Here is a 20113-nt window from a genome sequence, read left to right on the forward strand (position 1 = left end):
TCAGAAACGCACTAGAGTGTGAACTGAGAGTTTTGTGCTCAAGTCCTGAAGTGGGACTTGAACCCCACAACCTTCTGACTCAGGGGCAAAAGTGTTACTCATTGATCCGTGGCTGACACTGACTTTCATTGGCTGCTTGATTCTAAAGAATAGATGAATGGGCAAGATACTTCAATTGTGCTGATGTCCATGGTTTCCTACTTTGGCAAGGTGGGAGTGAGGAAGGGTAGATTGGAAAAATCTAACTGATCACCAGTCATTTAACTATTATTTGATCATTTCTGTATTAAATATTTTTCAAGTCATTGAAATTTAGTAATGTATTATGAATTTAAGCTTCTTTTGAGGCAAGTTTGTGTTGTGGCAATACCACAACAGCCCAGTTTCTTATGGGTGTAAATATGCAGCACAGGGCTCCCCATTGTTCAGCATTAAATTGGTGATCTCATTCGGAAGATTGCTGCTGTGTGAAATGGAAATTCTGTGGAATTGCAGTAGGGAATTCTCCCCTGAGGCAGTAAGCCTGCACACAGCAGATGGAGCTTTATTCTACATCAAAGCGTAGTATTCCTGACACTGCTTGATGCTGACACGAAACCTAAAATATTGGAAAATTCTGCATCCCTAATACTAACATACTCAAGTTAATCAGTGTCAGAATTCACTTCCTCCAACTCTGCTTAAAAAAAATGTGCTGAGTGATTCTTTGTGCAAAGAGCAAGGCCATTATTAAGAGTCTTTTGAGAAATCTAACCATTACCAATGGCCACCTGTCCATAATATCTTCGAATTTTTTTAAAGAATATTTATGATTAAGAAGTGAAATCCTGTGGCTTCATTCTTAAAGAGCAGTGTGTTCTCCCAGTGTCCTGGCCACCTCCAACCGGCATAACCCCAAACACATACGTTGCTCGTTCATCTCATTGCTGTTTGTGAGATGCTGCTGTGCACTCCTCTGTGAAGTATTTAGAGATGTAATGAGGCGCTGTATAAATTGAAACCTTTCTTTTACTGATGACAGTATTTTGGAGTTCTTTCTTGCAAGGCTTTACTGTACCTAGTCTCTAGTCTTATTTCTACTTGCATTAATCTGGTAGCAACTTTGAACATTTTTAAATGGAACAAATTGTTTTCGATATGACTGAGGGGGTCAGTATGGTGTCATGGTCTTGGTGATCTTGAAGATGACAACCCTTTAAAATAAATCTTGATGACTTTTTTTTTCTCATTTTCTCATTCGTTCAGCAAGGGGAAAATATCTTACAAAAACAGATTTAAGTGACATTGGTTTGTGACAAGCCATTTGCACTGTATGAACTGTCAGTTGATGCTTGGACAATTTTCCAACCCAAGAGAAATGGCAAACTTTGGAATGCAGCCCATCAGTATCCGTGGAGAATTTCTGAGTGTCCTATTCCTTTTGGCACAGCTGTACCTGTTGCAGCCAGTGAATCTATGATCACACATGCTAAGTTAGAGTTCCCTATGTGAGTGAACTGGTATGGCACATTGAAGGAAGAAAGTACTCATGTACTATAGCACACCCACATAGGGGCCAAGTTCTCAATTTCACGTGGACTATCACATGGAGGTACTAGTTGCCCCAGGAGAAATAATAAGAGCTGATCCCATGGAGCTATTTTGAAACATTGCCTACCAGCCATTTTTAGCAGTTTTGGCAGAGGTGAGGGAACAGAAGGCCTCACTTCTCACTTACCCAGTGAATGGTGGTTGATATAGGGAGAGTTTAACGTTGTCTTCACAGAATGAGTACATAAGCTTCAGCTGGATGTTGAGTATAAGCAGTCAGCTGCAACATGCTGTATATATGAAAACTGAATCTTGTGTGAAAGAAAAAGATGTCTTTCAGCACTGTACATAAAACACTTTGGTGCAGTATTCTTGTGTATGGTAAAGACAAATGCTGAGTAACTTTTGAATTGTGTTCAGTCAATCAGATGATTTCTGAAAATATCAAGTTAACTATTTCAGTGAAGTCTTGGTGTTAAATCTGCAAAATAGTTTTAATATAAGAAGTACAATAGATGATAGAGTGATATCATCTTGTAGTACAATAGGATGGGCATAATGAACCCTGGTGTATTACGTTACATGACTTAGTGAGGTTTCTTGATTTAGAAACAGTGATATAGGTGGCAAATATATTCCAAACAAATGGAGCAGTGTTATAAGTTTTTTTTAAAAATGCAGTGAGACATACAAAGAAATACATACTGTCCTTTTAAAAAAAAATCCAGCAAAACATTGGGCTCTGAGTTGATGGGTTTACACTGTGGCACTAGAAACTAGGAGTGATTTCCTCTATATGTCTCATTTTTCTGATTCTTGTCTTTTTTTCTCCCTTTTAATAAATTACATGAGAATAGGAACAAAAATAGGCTATTCGGCCCTGCACACCCACTCCACCCATTCAGTACGATCATGGCTGATCTGTGATCTGAACTCCACCTTCCTGCGCTACCCCCAATTTCTTTAAACTGCTTAGTATCCAAAAATCTATCAATCTGTCTTGAATCTGCTCTAATTGAGCATCCTCAGCTCTCTGGGGTAGAGAACTCCAAAGACCCACAACCCTCTTGAGTGAAGAAATTTCTCTTCATCTCTGTCCTAAACAGGTGACCCCTTATTTTGGGACTATAGCCCCTTGTTCTAGATTTCCCAACTAGGGAAAATATCCTCCCATCATCTACCCTGTTATGGTACTTCAAGATTTTAATATGTTTCAATGAGATCATCCCTCGTTATTCTAAAACCTAGGGGGTAGGCCTAGTATACTTTCCTCATGGGACACTCCCCTCATTCCAGGAATCAGTTCAATGAACATTTGCGTTCCCTCCAAGGTATGTATACCCTTAAGTGAGGAGGCCAAAATTGTAAACTGCACTGCAGGCGTTGTCTCACCAAGGCTCTATAAATTGCAGTAAGACTTTTTGGCTCTTATACTCCAATCCTTTTGGATAATAAAGGCTAACATGCCATTTGTGTTCCCAATTGCTTGTTATACCTGCATGTTAAATTTCTGTGATTTGTGTACAAGGACACCCACAACCCTCTAAACACCAACATTTCCAAGTCTGTCACCATTTAATAAGTATTTTGCTTTTCTCTTTTTCCTTCCATAGGTGGATAACTTCACATTTCCCCACACACTTCCCCACACTATATTCCATCTCCCTTGTTCTTGTGTACTCATTTACCCTGTCTGTATCCCTGCTTTATCGTTTATTTTCTTAATGTACTTTTAAGATTATTTTAGTTTTGCTGAGTCACTTTTTTCCCCTGTTCTGCTTCCCTGAATCTGAAGGAGAAGTGTTATTTTCTCCTTTCCATTTATTCTGTTGTAAACAGTACTATTCCCATTGCAGATATGGTTTGCAAGGTTTGCAGACTTGGCCCTTTGATTGATAGAAATTACTGAGAGCATACAAACTCAGTGACGTAATTACTTCAGCCTTTTGTAACCTGCAATATATAAGGGGAATATGTTATTGTTATGCTGTTGTTACTTGACTGCTTCGTCAATGAACTTTCCTCCAACATAAGGTGAGAAGTGGGGTGTTTGTAGATGATTGCAGTGTTCAGTTACATTCACGATTCCTGAGATCAGGAAACAGTCCCTGCCCACATACGGAAAGACCTGGATAGTATCCAGACTCAGGATGATGTATGGCATGTCACATTCATGCCACACAAGCACCAGGCACTGATAATCTCCCACAAGAGAGTCTAACCACCTCCCTTTGATGTTCAATGGCATTACCATTGTTGAATCTTGCAGCATAAACACCCTAGTGGGTTACCATTTAATCAGCCACATAGATCATAAGAAATAGGAGCAAGAGTAGGCCCATTGAGCCTGCTGTGTCATTCAATAAGATCATGGCTGATCTGAATGTGGCCTTAACTCCATTTTCCTGCCTGCCCTGCATAACCTTGGCTTCCTTGTCAATCAAAAATCTGTCAACTCAGCTTTGATTATATTCAATGACCCAGCCTGAACTTCTCTCTGTGGCAGAGAATTCCAAAGACTAACGACCCTCTGAGAAGAAAACAAATCCACCTCATCTCCATTTTGAATAAGAGACCCCTTATTTTTAAACTGTGCCCCCTAGTTCTAGATTCCCTGACGAGGGGAACCACCCTCTGAGGATCAACCCTGTTGAGTCCTCTCAGCATCTTTTATGTTTCAGTCAGATCAACTCTCATTCTTCTTAACTCCAATGAGTATAGTCCCAAGCTGCTTAACCTTTCCTCATAAGACAACCCCTTCATTCAGGAATAAGCCTAGTGAACTCTGAACTACTTCCATTATAAATATATCCCTCCTCTCACCAATGTCCTGTACAATTACAGCAAAACTTCTGACTTTTGTACTCCATTCGCCTGGCAAGCTCAGCATTCCATTTGCCTTCCTAATTACTTGCTGTACCTGCATGCTAACTTTTTGTGATTCATGTATATGGACACCCAGATACCCCTGTACTGCAGCATTCTGTAGTCTCTCTTCATATAAAATATTTTGTGTTTCTATTCCTCCTGCCAAAGAGGACAACCTCACATTTTCCCATGTTATACTACTTTTGCCAATTTTTTGCCAACGCACTACTTCACTAAACCTACCTATATATCTTTGCTGACTCTTTGTATCATCTTCACAACTTGCTTTCCTACCTATCTTTGTATCATCATCAAGTTTGGCTATAATACAGTCCCTTCATCCATGTCATTAATATAGTTCATAAATGGTTGAGGCCCAGCACTGAACCAGTTACAGTTTGCCAGCCTGATAATGATCCATTTATTCTGTCTCTCTTGTTTCCTGTTAGCCAATCCTCTATATATCGTAATATATCACACCTGACACCATGGGCTCTTATCTTGTCTGAGACAATATGCTGCTTCTTTATCCTTCTTGCCAAAGTGGACAAGTTCCCATTTTCCTACATTATACTCCATCTGCCAATTTTTTCCCCACTCCACCTATCTATGTCCCTTTACCTCCCCTTGACAACTTACTTTCCTACCTATTTTGGTGTAATCGGTCCCTTTATTCAAGTCATTGATATAGATTGTAAATAGTTGAGGCCCCAACACTGATCCCTGTGGCACTCCACTAGTTATAGCTTGCAAACCAGAAAAAGACCAATGTATCCCTACTCTCTGCTTCCTGTTAGCTAACCAATCCTCTATCCATGCTAATATGTTCTCTCCACACTTATTTTGTGTAGCAACCTTTGATGTGGCACCTTATCAAATGCCTTTTGGAAATCCAAGTATTCCACATTTACAGGTTCCCCTTTATTGCTTGTTAATAGTCTGATAAATTAATAGTCATTTGGAAGGACAGAACTTGAGTATTGCTGAAAGAAAAGACATGTCAAAGCTTTTGTCTTGTACTCATCAGGACACTTCACAGAGAACACAAAATAAGGAGAAAACAACGATTTATACTGTATAAGAGAGTTCTGATTGGTTGGCAAGTGACTCTAGTAGAGGTGTTGCCATGGAGAATGCACTAATTGGTGACTGACAGCTGCCAAACATTGTTTGAAATTTCAAACAGGCAGCTTGATCTTGATTGGTCAAGGCATTGTCCTGAGGAATGAGTCAGCGAATGGCTGTCACTTATTTTGTTTAGCTGAAACAGGCGTAATGTATGTACATGTTCTTTCTGTCTGCAAGGAACAGAGCCCTGTGTATTAATATATATATACCTTCCAGTACATACAAATGTGCCACACTGCCAGCGCAACTGACAATCTTAAATTGGTAGTCAGCGTAATTCTTAGCACATTGCAGATTATTTAACAAATGCTGTCCAATCATGGAATCACACCTAATCTTGGACACTGTGTTTTGAGTTATACTAGAATGGGCTAGTTGGGTACCTTGCCTGTTGCGAACAGCAGCTGGGACATGCTGTTTGATACGATCTTGCCAATCTTTGAGACGTACAGCCTGCATACGTAGCATCACACTGGCACTGAAATTCATATACCACTTTACTCATTCGTGTGATAGGCAGCTTGACGGCGGCATCCTGTTAGTAGCGAATATCACTTGTATTGTTACTGCACAGTGTGAAACAGCTAGCTTCAACTGCTGCTCGAATTTTTGAGATACCTTGCCCTTCCAGATAATCTACGGAAGAGTGGCACTTTTCAGGGCCGGAGGTGACGGCCTTAGGCCTATTCATGACATTACATTATACTCTACCTGCATGATATACGGTGCAACATGATCTGATCAGGGTAGCCATTTGCCCACAGGATGTCTTTGATGCATCAAGCTTGCATGGTGAGCAAATGGCTCGAGCCCTATTTACAACCTCCATTAGTGCACTGAATTCGCTCAGTTACTAACATTTCGCAGTTAAGGACTACGTCTCACTGCCCTCAATCTTGAGCTGCACCCATGTGATACTGTGGCTATAAAAGTAGTTCAGAGGCTCAGTATTCAGTGGTGAATGACTTAAGCCGTGACTGCCCAAAGGCTTTCTACCAACTTCATGGCATATGTCTAGAGTGTGATGGAATATTTTCCAGTTGGCTGCGTGAGTGTAACTCCAACAGCATTCAAGAAGTTTGATAATTCAAGACAAAGCAGTCCACTTGATTCACCACCTTAAAAATCCTCTCCCTCCCTATTGGTACATTGTGACAGCAGTGTGTACTGCCTACAAGATACACTGCATCAACACTCAAAACCATGAGCTCTATCACTCGGAAGAAGAAGGAGAGCAGGCATATGGGAAAACTATCACCTTCCAAGTTTCCCTCCAATCTCACACCATCCTGACTTGGAAATATAGTACCACTCCTTCACCTGAGCTGGGGCAAAATGCTGAAACTTCCTCCTTCATAGCACTCTGGATGTATCTTCACCATACAGACTGCAGCATTTCAAGAAGGCAATTCACCACCACCACCTTGAGGGTAATTAGGGAAGGACAATAAATGCTGACCTTACCAGTCACAACCTTTTCCTGTGAATTAAAATATAAGTTAATTAAACCTTTTTACTAAAAGAATGATGCACTGGTGGTTTGACAGTGATAGCTTAACAATGGCTCCTTTTAATGCCAGTAATAAGAAAAACAAGAATTACTATTAATCATTGAAGAATGGTCTTCAAAACATGTCCACTGTGAAATAAAATTCAATTATTTTATATAAGCTGTTCATGTTGGTATTGTCCAGTTTGCCACGTTGAATTGCTAGCTTGAGTTCAACAGAGTCTGGACCAGATCCTGAACTGAAAGCTTAATCCAGGGACCTAGAAAGAATCTGGTTTTTCCTGTCTCAGCCAGGTAATTGTGCTGGGAGGAAAAACTCAGCCAGAGGATAATATGGTTGGGTGCACCATGAAGGTGATGCAAGAATGAGTGTCACTGATTGCCTTCCTCATGCTGGGTTAGACACTCTTCCAATTGTTAGTCTTTGTTGGGGGAGAAGCAAATTATAACATAAATGTTACTGGTAAAAACAAAAAAACTGCGGATGCTGGAAATCCAAAACAAAAACAAAAACAGAATTACCTGGAAAAACTCAGCAGGTCTGGCAGCATCGGCGGAGAAGAAAAGAGTTGATGTTTCGAGTCCTCATGACCCTTCGACAGAAATTGAGTTCGAGTCCAAGAAAGAGTTGAAATATAAGCTGGTTTAAGGTGTGTGTGTGGGGGCGGAGAGAGAGAGAGAAGTGGAGTGGGGGTGTGGTTGTAGGGACAAACAAGCAGTGATAGAAGCAGATCATCAAAAGATGTCAACAACAATAGAACAAAAGAACACATAGGAGTTAACGTTGGTGATGTTATCTAAACGAATGTGCTAATTAAGAATGGATGGCAGGGCACTCAAGGTATAGCTCTAGTGGGGGTGGGGAGAGCATAAAAGATTTTATAAAAATTTTTTTTTAAAAATAATGGAAATAGGTGGGAAAAGGAAAATCTATATAATTTATTGGAAAAAAAAGGAAGGGGGAAACAGAAAGGGGGTGGGGATGGGGGAGGGAGCTCACGACCTAAAGTTGTTGAATTCAATATTCAGTCCGGAAGGCTGTAAAGTGCCTAGTCGGAAGATGAGGTGTTGTTCCTCCAGTTTGCGTTGGGCTTCACTGGGACTGTTTTGATTCACAGGGTCACTGGCTAAAGATCAGGAGCAGGAAGTCTGTCTGATTTTCAGTCCCCATCCCATTAGCTCCAGAGCACTGACATCAATAGTGCCTAGTACCCTACTGCCTTCAGGAGCTAATTTGATGGTAGCGAATGGGGGTCAGTGTTGCTGCCTTTTTGGCTTCAGTGGCACCAGTCTCTCCCATAAGGGTTAAGTGTCTTTCTTTTTATGTGAGTTGACCCATATTCTCCTATATCTACTAGTACAATAGCTGGACTCATGAGTGTAGCAATGAAACCTTCTCGTAGAAGCAGATGTCTTTTTGCACATGTATTCATCAATCTCTCCAACAGTCAACCAAGTTAACATTAGATGAAATGAGACATGGTTTGAATTGTTAAGCAGCTTTATTCTACAGCAAAATGCACAGAGCAAAAGTTACGATCATTATACCTTAGATCCACATAATAGCATAAAAATAATGAACATGCCAACCACCCACTTTATTGATTTAGACAGACTAACTCCCCTTCATTCTTTGCTTCAAGCCAAGACAGAACTTCTCTGCCTTATGCAGTCCTTTGTCACCTGACTTTTTTTTTGTGTATCTTTATTCTCCAAGGGAGAAGAGTATAGTGTGGAGTGTTGGAAGGATTTTGCAGGCTGATTAATAACATGCTTTGAACCATGTGAATGCTCCTTCTATGGCCAAGTCCTGCAGTGGAATTTGAACCTGTGCCTTCCAGTTCAGAGGCTGGAGTGCTACCAATCACAAACACTTGCACTCCCCTGCCATCTGACTGCTTGTGCAGCATCCTGTTTCTGAAAGCTTTGGGCTCTTTAATCCCTACCTGTGAAACAAAGGAATTAAGAGTTTTCCAACACATGGATAAAGGGTGCTTTTCTGATTGCTCACAAAATCTAACAAATCATTTATTATTTGGCCCCTGGGGATAAAACAACTTCCATCTAGCACATCAGCAATCCTTTGTCTGGGACCTTTCTTAAAAAAAGACATAAAAATACACTGAAACAAAAGTCAAATACTGCAGATGCTGGGAATCTGAAATAAAAACAGAAAATGCCAGAGACATTTAGGTCAGACAACTTCTGTGGAATGAGAAAAAAGAACTATTGACTGGGATTTTGTGGGCAGTGACAAAGGAACAATAATTGTTAATAGCTGCCCATAAAGATTTAATAGGTTTTAAGAGTGGAGACATCCTGTCATGAGGCATCTGTTCCTGTGTGACATCCTGTGCAGGAAATGTGTGGCATGTGTGAACAGGGCTAGAAACAGCAAGGCCTTTAGCCAGTCAGATTGAAGAAACCTCTGAACTAGGCAGTGATAGCAGGAAATATAAATTATTTTTAAATTTAAGTATAGAAATTGAAATGAAGATTAGGAATTACAGATGGGATTATTGGAGAGAGAGAGAGAAGGGACAGGCAGAAAAAGTAAAAAGGAAGTATTTTGTTTTTAAAATCTCTAACACTAATTTCTGTCTGAAGGAAGGAGACTTCATACTTGTAACTTAATTTTTCAGCGTCAGAGAAGTTATTCAGCATTAAAAACTCATATCCATGCATCAACCCTAACGTTTTCAGCCACCTTTAGTGTGGAATTAGTGGGAAAGTGCACCAAGTTCAGCCATTTCAATGTGAGCCTAGCGTCGAGGACCGCAACAGCGCATGCTGTGGAGGAAAAGGGACGTCCATCAACAACTTCTGGACTTGTGCATTTAACTGTCCGTATAATGAATGCTAGAATTTGCTGTCTGATTACCCCATAAAAATGATGAGCACTGATGGCCTTGCCTTACTATTACAGCAAAATCCAGGCTCGTGTTTTAGGTCCGCTTCTGACAAAAGGCCATCAACCTTGATTATTAACCCTGAAACTCTGTTTTTCTCACTCTACAAATGTTGCTTGTAGTGCTGTGTTTCCAGCAGTGCTGAGTGTTTCCAGCATTTGTGTTTTTATTTCACATGGATATGTGCTGCTTTTAAAATGCCAGCATTAAACAAATTATTTTCCAAAAATTCTGAAGCCTGGAAATGATCAATCATGATCATGATCATGAAATATGCCAATTGACAAATGTATTACAGATAGGAATCAAACCTGAGGCCTTTGTGTGTTAGTGTGTTAAGTTTTAATATCAGTGTGGTCAATAACTTTTTAAAAAGTAAACAATATTTGCAGAGGCATAGAGGTGATTGAACATTGCATCTGTAGTTTATTCTACCCAGTAACAGAACTAACGAAACAGCATGAATTCTGCGATCCCACAATGCACTGGCTTGCAAATTCAGTAAGCCAAACAGGACATTCAATACATAGCATATTCCCCCTCCCTTATCAGTTAACAAAACATTCCCTGAACTAGGGAAAGAGGGTAGACTGCCTCTATTTCCGCTGAATCCATCTCAAGTCTCTGACTTTATAAATTAAGCCGTTCAGGAGGTCCTCTCTCCCGGTGTGGGTTATAGCGGACTTCTGGTACTTTTACAGGGTCACGTTCGTCAGAGACTGATGGTAATTTAGGACTTGTTGCCGAATCTGAAGTTGTGTCTAATGCAGGTGAAGGTGAGGCAACTTCTACTTCAGTCGAGCTAGACTGAGGAGGTGGGACTGGAGTCAGCATTCCTTGACTTGGAGATGGCTCTTCCATAAGATGTGTATCCTTAGATGATGCTTGACTTGGAAACAGTTGGTCAACATGACTCAACCAGGTGAGTTTGGATTTTGTGCGAAACAGATTCCTGTCTGAGCAATCACTGTAGCAGGAACTAATGTAGCATAATTACAGTTTAGAATTTCTTGCCCAGAAAAGAAAATTCTTGGCTTTGACCTTTGTGCTCTTCTCTCTATTTGGTCATACTCTTGATCTTGCACAACTTGTTGTGTTTTGTTGGTCTCAGCAGATCAAAGCAAGTGTGCAGTTGCCATCCCATTAGTAGGAACGCTGGAGATGCTTTAATCGTAGCATGTGGCGTGTTTTGGTATGTTAGCAGAAATGTGTTCAGACACTTTTGAATGGAGGAGTGTCCTCGTGCTGAACTTAAAGCGTGTTTCATGGTTTGAACAAATCTCTCAGCTGACCCATTATTGAATGGGTGATATGGTGCTGAAGTGATGTGATGAATTCTGTTACTTATCGAAATTCTCAAACTCCTGCGAGACAAACTGAGGTCCATTGTAGGTCACAAGTTGTTCTGGTAATTCATAAGGACTGAACATTTCTCTTAGCCTTTGAATTGTACTCTCAGCTGTAGCAGAGGACATCACTGAAACTTCTGCCATTTGAAATGAGCACCCACAACCACCATGAGCATTGGTCTTGCGAAATTGACGTGAAGGCTCTGCCAAGGGTTTTCTGGCGAATCCCATGGATGCAGGAGTGCCAATTGAGGCATGTTTCTCTCACAATGACACGAAGGACAAGATCTTGCCTTGGCTTCAATGTCTTGGTACAGACCAAAAGTATCTTCTTGCAATCTCTTTCATTCAAACTATTTCACAATGTCCAGAATGCAGTTGGTCCAACACTGGTTTCCTCAATGTTGGTGGAGTAATAATTTGCATGCCCTAAAGCAAACATCCTGAAGTGACTGATAACTCCATCCTCCTGGAAGCATAAGGATGAAGATCAGGTGAGACTCAGAAGTTTGGGAAAGAGTTGCCATGCATCACAAGATCCATGTCTTTGGACAATGTTGGGTCCACTCGAGTGCCCTTCTTGATTTGGACTGAAGTGATGGGTGTGTTCTCCACGTGTGCAAAGTAGAAAATGTCTTTGTGCAGTGTCCACTTGGCTAATTGGTAGCAGCAGCTTCAAAAGGCCAGCTACGTTGCCATACAAGGTAAATTTACAATATTTGATGTCATATGTGTGAACACCCAACATCCATGCCCAACTCTGCATTCTGCTTGCAGCTAAAGGGCTACCTGTGTGTGGACCGAATATTGAAGTGAGTGGTCAATCATCCGTCAGCAGTGTGAATTTCTGTCCAAATGGGTACTGGTGAAATTTCTGGATTCCAAAAATGATTCGCACGCTTTGCGTCCGATTTGAGCGTAACAGCTGTCTGCTTTGTTTAAAGTCTCCACATCTGAGGGCATTATGTGTGAAACAACGGCCCCAACTCTATAAGGCGATGCATCACATGCTAGTCAAAGTACTTCAGTACCTCGGAATCTGTTAGCACTGCTTTAGCCTTCTTGAACACAGCGTCACAGGTTTCTGTCTATTTCCAGGCTTTGTTCTGACACACAAGCTCACGCAGGGTCTTCAGCAAGGTTGCCAGCTGAGGAATAAATCTCCTGTAATAATTCAACAGCCCTAAGAACTGGCTGGTATTCTGAGAAGCTGGAGCATCCACAATAGCTTTGACCTTGGAGGGTGCTATGTGAAGCCCAGCAGCATCAATGACTGGCCCCAAAAATTCCACTGAAAAAACTCGCATTTGTCTTTGTGAACCCATAGGCTATCCTCCTCTAGCCTTTGTAGGGTGGCAACCAAATTTTGAGATGATCCTCATCAGTCTTGCACATTACCAAGATGTCATCAAGGTAGCACTGAATTCCAAGCAAGCCATTCAGGATCTGGTCCATGACCCTCTGAAACAAGACTGGAGCTGATGTTATTCCCAAAGGCAAATGGCAGTATTGGTACAGTCTCCCCTTTGTGTTTTGATGGTCAGATATTCTTCTGACTTCTCATCAAAGTGCATTTGTAAGTAGGCCTGGGATAGATCTATTTTGCTGAATTTCTGTCCACCAGCCAGGCCAGCAAAAAGTCCCCCAATATGGGGAAATGGATATTGTTCAGCACACAACAGAGTTAACAGTAATATTGAAATCTCCACAGACATGTATGGAGCTATCTTTCTGGAGCACTGGAATGATTGGTGTTGCCCATTTGCTGTTGGAGACAGGCACCAAGACTCCTATCTTGACCAGATGCTCCAGGTCATCTTCAGCTTTTGGTTGTGTGGCATAAGGCTCAGTTCTGGCCTTCAGAAATTTTGGTTGAGAGTCAGCTTTGAATATTCAATTTTATGGTGAGTCCCTTCATGCTTCCCAAATCTCCTTTCAAAACAACAGCATTTTTAAATAACAGCTGTCAGACCAGTTTCTTCTTTTGCAATGCTGTGTACTCCTACCCAGTTTAACTTGATCTTCTCAAGCCATGACCATCCAACTAAAGCTGGGTAGATGCCTTTCACCACAAGCAGTGGTGGCTAAGCAGTCTGGGCATTTAGTTCCACTTTAACTTCCGTTCTGCCCTATCTTCCGTTCTGCCCATCATAGGAATAGATTCTCCTGTATATGTTTTCAGGATGATTTTTGCAAGCATCAAGGGAAGAAGTTTAAGTTTCTCCTTATGCACAGTACTCGGAACCAGAAAAACTGCTGCCCCTGTATCCAGTTCCATACACATTGGTTGGCCCTCCAGCAGTGGCATTACCCAGTAGCCCTGTGAACCACCTGCCACTGACAAGAAGTGGAGGGGCCCTTCTTCTTTGGACTCGGTGTCACTCTGGTCCACCGGTTCCTGCTTTCTGACATGTAGATATTTCTTCTCGCAATGTCAGACATTGAATTCCTTTTTCTCTGGTTTGGCTTTCTGATTCACTGCTACTTTTTAGTTTTTTTCAGGGATGCTCAATATGTCTCTTGCCACACTGATGGCATTCAAGGTCTCTGCACCAACGTTCAGATGACTAAGCTTTCCACAAATGTAACATTCTCGGCCTTTTGCTATCTTGTACGTACACTCAACTGTCACGTTATTCTCTTGAGTTGATGCATTCAGCTGCTGTGCTTCTTTTGGAGCCAGCTCCATGGAAACTGCAATCTCTACAGCTTTCTGCAAAGTGAGGTTAGCTTCTGACAGGAGGCGTTTCTGGATTGGTTCACTACAAAGCACAGACCACACATGGAGGGTCTCGTTCAGTACCCTCTTGAATTCACAATGTTCAAATGAGCTTTTTAAGTACAGCAGCACAGTGCGCAATTGTTTCCCACTTTTCTTGGGTTTCTTTTGTGAAACCTAAATCTTTCTGCTATGATAAGTGGCTCCAGAGAAAAATGCATCTCCAGGACTTTTACAAAGTCCTCATACAATTTTGTGCCACGTTTGCCAGGTTGCACCAAGCTTCTTAATAAGCCAAAGGTTTAAGCTCCCATCACATTTAAGAAAGTTGCCACCTTTCTATAATTTTCAATTCCATTTGCAAGGACAAAAATTCTCAAAGCGTTCAGTGTAGGAGCTCCACTGTTCCACAGTCTTATCGAAATGTCCCATAAGTCTGGTGAGTGTAGTCATTTTCTCCCTTTTTATTTTCTCTCCTTCGTCAGTTACATTTTGTTTAATGCCTTTTTTTTGTAGTTACCACTTTAAATGCTGTTACTGCTTTAAGACAGTAACCAATTTTTCAACTCAGGCTTTCAGTGGCTGCCGGTTATGTCTGTGTTTTTTCCTGCGCATTTTGGGTTTTTGGTGAGCTCTGCAGCAATTATGGAGTTTCCCTTTCTGTAACCGTTTACACTTTTTTAAAAACTGCAACACATTCTTCTCTCTGTCTTCTTTCTGAACCCTGCATGTCCTGTATATTTGGAACATCAGAGGCTGTCTGCAGCCGGTGGCCCTGTCACTGTATTTTTCCCACACTTTTTCAGGATCCCTGCAAACTTGGGTCTCTTTTTTTCTCTCTGCAGACGTGGCTGCTTCACTTTTTTTTTCTGTAAGCTTTTTTTTCTAAACTTCTTTAATGTTGAGAAAAGCACAGCGATTTCTTCCCTTTTTGTCTTTTTATCTTCACCTTGCAGAACCCTTTTGCCTGAACTTCAGGAGCACTCCAGGAGAGTAGGTGTGTTTTTTTTTAAACCAGTGATTTCCTTTTACTAGCTGTTTCATTTTGAGCAGCCTTACCGCAAAGGTCCATTGTCCTCATCACCAATTTATGTTTTAATATCGGTACGGTCAATGACTTTTAAAAGACTAAACAATACTCTAAGAGGCGCAGAGGTAATTGAACATTGCAGCTCTCATTTATTCTACTGCAGTAACAGAACGAACACAACAACATGGATTCTGCAATCCCACAATGCACTGGCTTGCACAGTATGGGAAGCCAAACAAGACATTCAATACATAACTGTGTGTGTTTGGTATAAGTTTAAAAATGGGTGTTTTAATATTTTAGACTGTTCCAGTTTAGCTGTGCATGACCTAAAACTGGAACTCAGATTGCCATTTTAAACCATTTGAATTCAACAGAGATATAAGCATCAGGCAAAGATTCAGACACCAAATTAGTGAATGATATCAAAGTTTATTGTTTTATAAGCAAATTTTAGAAACTTCTCAACTAACTAACAGAGGCAGAATATGGTTAAAGTATATTATCAATGAAACTACCAACTCCACACTTTCAAATGGTTGATCAATCCAAGGGAAGTGGGCAACAATTTGAACTCCTCGCGCTGACAGAGAAACTGTCACTGCCACTGAGAAGCACGCCTTCCTGGGATTTCGACTGGCAGGGAATCTGTCACCAAACCAGTCCTAGTACTAACTACACCCAATACTCATCTGCCTCTGAAGTTTATTGGAAACTATCATTGTGCTGATGGGAGGACACTCGCATACCCCCAAAGATCTAAACCGGTTCTTCCACACTTGATGTACACACACATGGTTCCAGCAACCCCTTTTTATATACTCAAAAGATGTTGTAAGCCCACTTTAGCCAAGTTGTTGGAAATGACTGCTTGGTCTATAATTTGTCAAAAATGAGTTGAGTTAACTCTATTGGTTCTAGCTAATTATGCACATTATCTTAAACTTGGGATGATGCCTTCCTTTAAGCTATAGCTGTTATCCTGCTGTCTTTACAGGAGTCCTATTCATTAAGATAGACTCAGCAGGCAAGGACGGTGTAATTTCCTGATAGGGAAGGAGTCCAAAGCTTGGGCTACTTCACTCCCAGCTGCTACACCACTTTACTCCTCTCATAAGAAATGCTAACTGTTATGATCCCCAACTGAGCTTACCACTGGACAAGCCTGATTCCAGGTTGGAACCCCGCTTTATAGATCCTAACTTTTATTTGTTTATCATTATACATGGAGAGGGGCTACTGAACAAAGTCACTGGAGTCAGCTAATGAACTTTTAACAAAAGCATAAAACATTTATTAAACAAGAAAAGATGAACTATAATACAATACCCCTTCACTGACAGACATACCTTTACAGCTATATACAGATTTGTAAGGATAACACAAGTTACAAAAGCTATCTTGTACTCTAATGTTCACAGTAAGTACAGTCCATGTAAACCAATTAGCAACCTGTGGTTGGACACACCACATTCTGAAACCAAGTGACAGATGCAACCTCAATCAAATGCAATGGATCTCTCATCAACTCCCTCCAGACACTTGTCCCAACCTGAGCCAACTGGTCTCACTGCACTCCATCTTTCGCACATAGGTTTCCAATCTCTACTCTGCAAGAACGTGTTTTGGAATCTTCTTCCAAACTGACACTTTCTCTCAGACATCTTCTGCAAGGGTTTATCTCCAGGGTTTTGAACTTTCCTTCTGATGTTCCTTTCCCCTGGGTCACCACATGCATTCAGGCTGTCTTCCATGCACTCTCTCTCACTGACTCAGCCATCAATAGTACACCACTGCTTTACATGCCCATAGCAAAGAATTATAGACCTTCATCTGTCTCTTTGGACCTTCTGGCCTCTCACTTTAAATCTGCTTCCTTTAAGCTTGAAGTGTGGAGCCTTACTTTCTACTCCTTACTTTCACTTCCACACAACAGGACCTTTTCCATGTTCTTGACCTTCCTTTGACTGAAGGTCTGCTTGGGACTTCCCCCTGTTCCACTCCCCTGGATTTTGGGACTTTCCTTTAGCTTGGGACTGGCTGTCTGACCCCTTTGCTCCACTCTCTCCTGGCAGCTACTTTCAAAACCAACTGAACTCAAACAGCTTCAAAATCAAACTGCTGTTTCTAGTTTCTTCTGTGGGAGGGACCCTCCTCTCTGGACCCCTGTTGCTAGGCAACAGCCCAGTTTCTCTACTCTTGTTTGTTTAACTTAGCTGCCATAGTCATAAAACACTCATTAGAAATGCAGGCATCTTTTAAAGTGAAACTAAAACTCACTTTGATCATTTTCTTTACACATCAGATACAGAAAAACAAATCAAACTTAAACATTAAAGCTAAAACTTATTCCTAACACCAACAAATACAAAATATAAGTTACTTAAACTATCCCTATTTCCTAACATAATTGAAAAATACAGAAATAACAAAGTGACTTCTGGGTTACCACTGATTGGTAATTGAAGGATAAGTAATTAATAGAGTAATTGAAGTACTTCCTCCTAATGAAATCATCTGTTGCAAGTCAGCCACTGCTTCGTAATACTATAATGGGTTATTTTGTTGTAAAAGGTTAACAACGTCAAAATGACTTCTTATCTCAGTGTTATCACAAAATGGCGTTTTGACCTTTCATTGTAATGACTATAATTTAAATTAACCTGAAAATGATTGGGTTGCAGTAAAATCCAGTACCCAGCCTTGCTTACAGTGTGAGAGAGTATGTGTTTTTGATGCTAATGTTCAGTTCTCAAAAAGTTGAATTTTAAAGCCAACAAATTATCAATCTCTACTTGTGTTTTGTTGACAGTTAAGAAGGCTCAATGCTAATGGCTTACATCTGTGAAACATATGTCCTAATTTCTAATACATGAGGTTGAGGAGAGTGAGAAATAGACAGTCAGAGAGAAAGGCAAACAGTTTCTTTCTTCAACCTAATTTATTTATTTTAAAGTTGAATTTGAGAGAAGCAGACTGAAAAGGAAGGGAGAAAAGAGAAGCATCGAGAGAGGAAGGAAGGGTAGAGACAAACATCGAGAGAGGAAGGAAGGGTAGAATCAGAGTGAGAAAATGAGGGACAGTAGTGAAGAACACAGGAAAAAAGGGGAAAAGAAGTGGGAAAGGGGGTTATAAATATAATCTGATGTGTTTATATTGGATGTTTCCATTCTAAATGTAGACCTAGGAATTTGTAATGGAAATTAAAAAAGGATAAAATGCGTGACTACAAAATGGAGGCTGAATTACATTTCTGTGCATTGGTCAAGTTAAACCCACCCTCTAACTTCACTTCATTTGAAGGTTACATCGATTCCCGCTTCCAATAGCATGGGAGATTGACTGTTGTGTGGGACACTAGAACTAGAGGACAGAGTAAGAGGTCCCCCTTTTAAGACGGAGATGAGGAGAATTTATTTTTCTGAGGGTGCTTGGTATGTGCAGTTCTCTGCTCCATAAAACAGTGGAGGCCAGACATTGAATTTATTCAAGGCAGAGTGAGATAGGTTATTGATAGACAAGGGAGTGAAGGGTTATGGGGGGCAGACAAGAGAATGGAGTTGAGGCCACAATCAGATCAGCCAAAATCTTATTGAATGGTAGAGCAGGTTAGAAGGGCTGATTGGCCTACTCTTGCTCCTAAGTTCTATGTGATATATTAAAATCTGTACAGAGAGGACTTCTGTCGACATATGTCCACGTTTGTAATGAAAATTGTCTATGAAAATTTGTCACTTTTGTACTCTTGCTCCAATGGGTGTGCTGCAGTGCTATCACTGGCAGGAGAGTATAATTACAACATGACACGTTTATAGAGGAAATTTCCATTATCAATATGGACCTAAGAATTTAAGACCAGAATATGGGACTTAAAGCTGGTGGACTGAAGTACATATTCATGTTTTTGTCCTGTTATTCTTTTCTCACTAACTCCATTTCAGTTCAATGTTACAATTGGGACTTGACACTTCTTATGTTGGTGGTTCTGAAACTGGGGTTCCGTAGAGATCTTCCAGGAATTCCATGAAATAATATGAAGTGTGAGTTGAGAGGTGGGAGAGGAATGCGGCCGCTGCATGTGCATCTCAGTGTGGATGGCTGCCTCTCCTACGAGGGTAGCATACAAGGTTAGAGACAGGCTCTGCAGTAAGAAGCACTCATATCCATCTCACTGGTATCTGTACATAAATCGTGGTTTCTTAAAAGCATTCTTTACATGCAGCATTTTCATAATATGAGTAATGTATAATCTTAACATTTAGATGGAGGGGTCTGTGGGGGATAAATAATCCATTTAGAAAAGGGTCTTTCAACCAAGGGTCTTTTGAGAACTATTTCTCTATGCAATACCATAGATCAACAGATAATAATTAAGTTACTATGTTTCTAGGAAGCAATATGGTGTTTTTGAAAAACAACTGTATGGCATAAGTTGAAGAAATCTAAAGGAATGGCAAGCAAAGCTGACAAACAACATGTTGAGACTTTGGCAGCAGAGCAGCAGAACTTTGGCAACCAACCCAAAGGAGTGGACTGGACTGTCATTGCCCTCACCTGCCAGTGCAAGGATAGCATTTATGCCTTCCAAAGAGGTATGTGGTACAAGGCCAACAGGGAAAATCTAGACATGAGCAGGTTATCTGGCCATCAGATAATATCTCATCCTGTTAATTGGAAACTGTATCCATTCTGTAATAGCATTTAAATAAGGTTATTATACTTGTGATCAATATACTTTGTCATCTTGACTTGCAAGGTGCCCACTGTGAATTGAAAATTATTTTTTCACAGCAAGGTCAGGTATGCTGCTGCTGGAGAATTTGCAGCTCTTTTGCAGCTATTATTATAACCAACCATTCTCAAGTATAACATGGATAGTAAATGAAGAAACATTTATAAAGTACTTGTCCACAAAATGCTGACTTGTCATTGTGATAATGTAGGGAAATGTGGCAGCCACATTGTGCAGAGCGGAATCCCACAAGCAACCTCCCTTTCCAATGTCCTTCAACGTGTTACTGCTTCCCATAAAATGCCCATCTTCCCCTGCACACCATGTCTGAGTTCTTC

At 40.8% G+C, this 20113-nt stretch overlaps 1 protein-coding gene across 4 annotated transcripts in view; it reads left to right on the forward strand.

The window, feature by feature from the left end:
• The window catches only part of LOC121279952 (L-fucose kinase), a 392301-nt gene that overhangs the window by 32594 nt on the left and 339594 nt on the right, over nt 1-20113 (forward strand). For 3 of the 4 annotated variants that reach the window (XM_041191550.1, XM_041191552.1, XM_041191554.1), the window contains exon 2: nt 19434-19635. The exons of the other annotated variant lie outside the window; for it this stretch is intronic. In XM_041191550.1, coding sequence (XP_041047484.1) covers nt 19494-19635 — 142 coding nt within the window. In that variant the 5' untranslated portion in view covers nt 19434-19493. The remainder of the gene's footprint in view (nt 1-19433; nt 19636-20113) is intronic. 4 annotated transcript variants of the gene reach the window in all.

Source organism: Carcharodon carcharias, chromosome 7, assembly GCF_017639515.1.
Source record: "Carcharodon carcharias isolate sCarCar2 chromosome 7, sCarCar2.pri, whole genome shotgun sequence".
NCBI lineage: Eukaryota > Metazoa > Chordata > Chondrichthyes > Lamniformes > Lamnidae > Carcharodon > Carcharodon carcharias.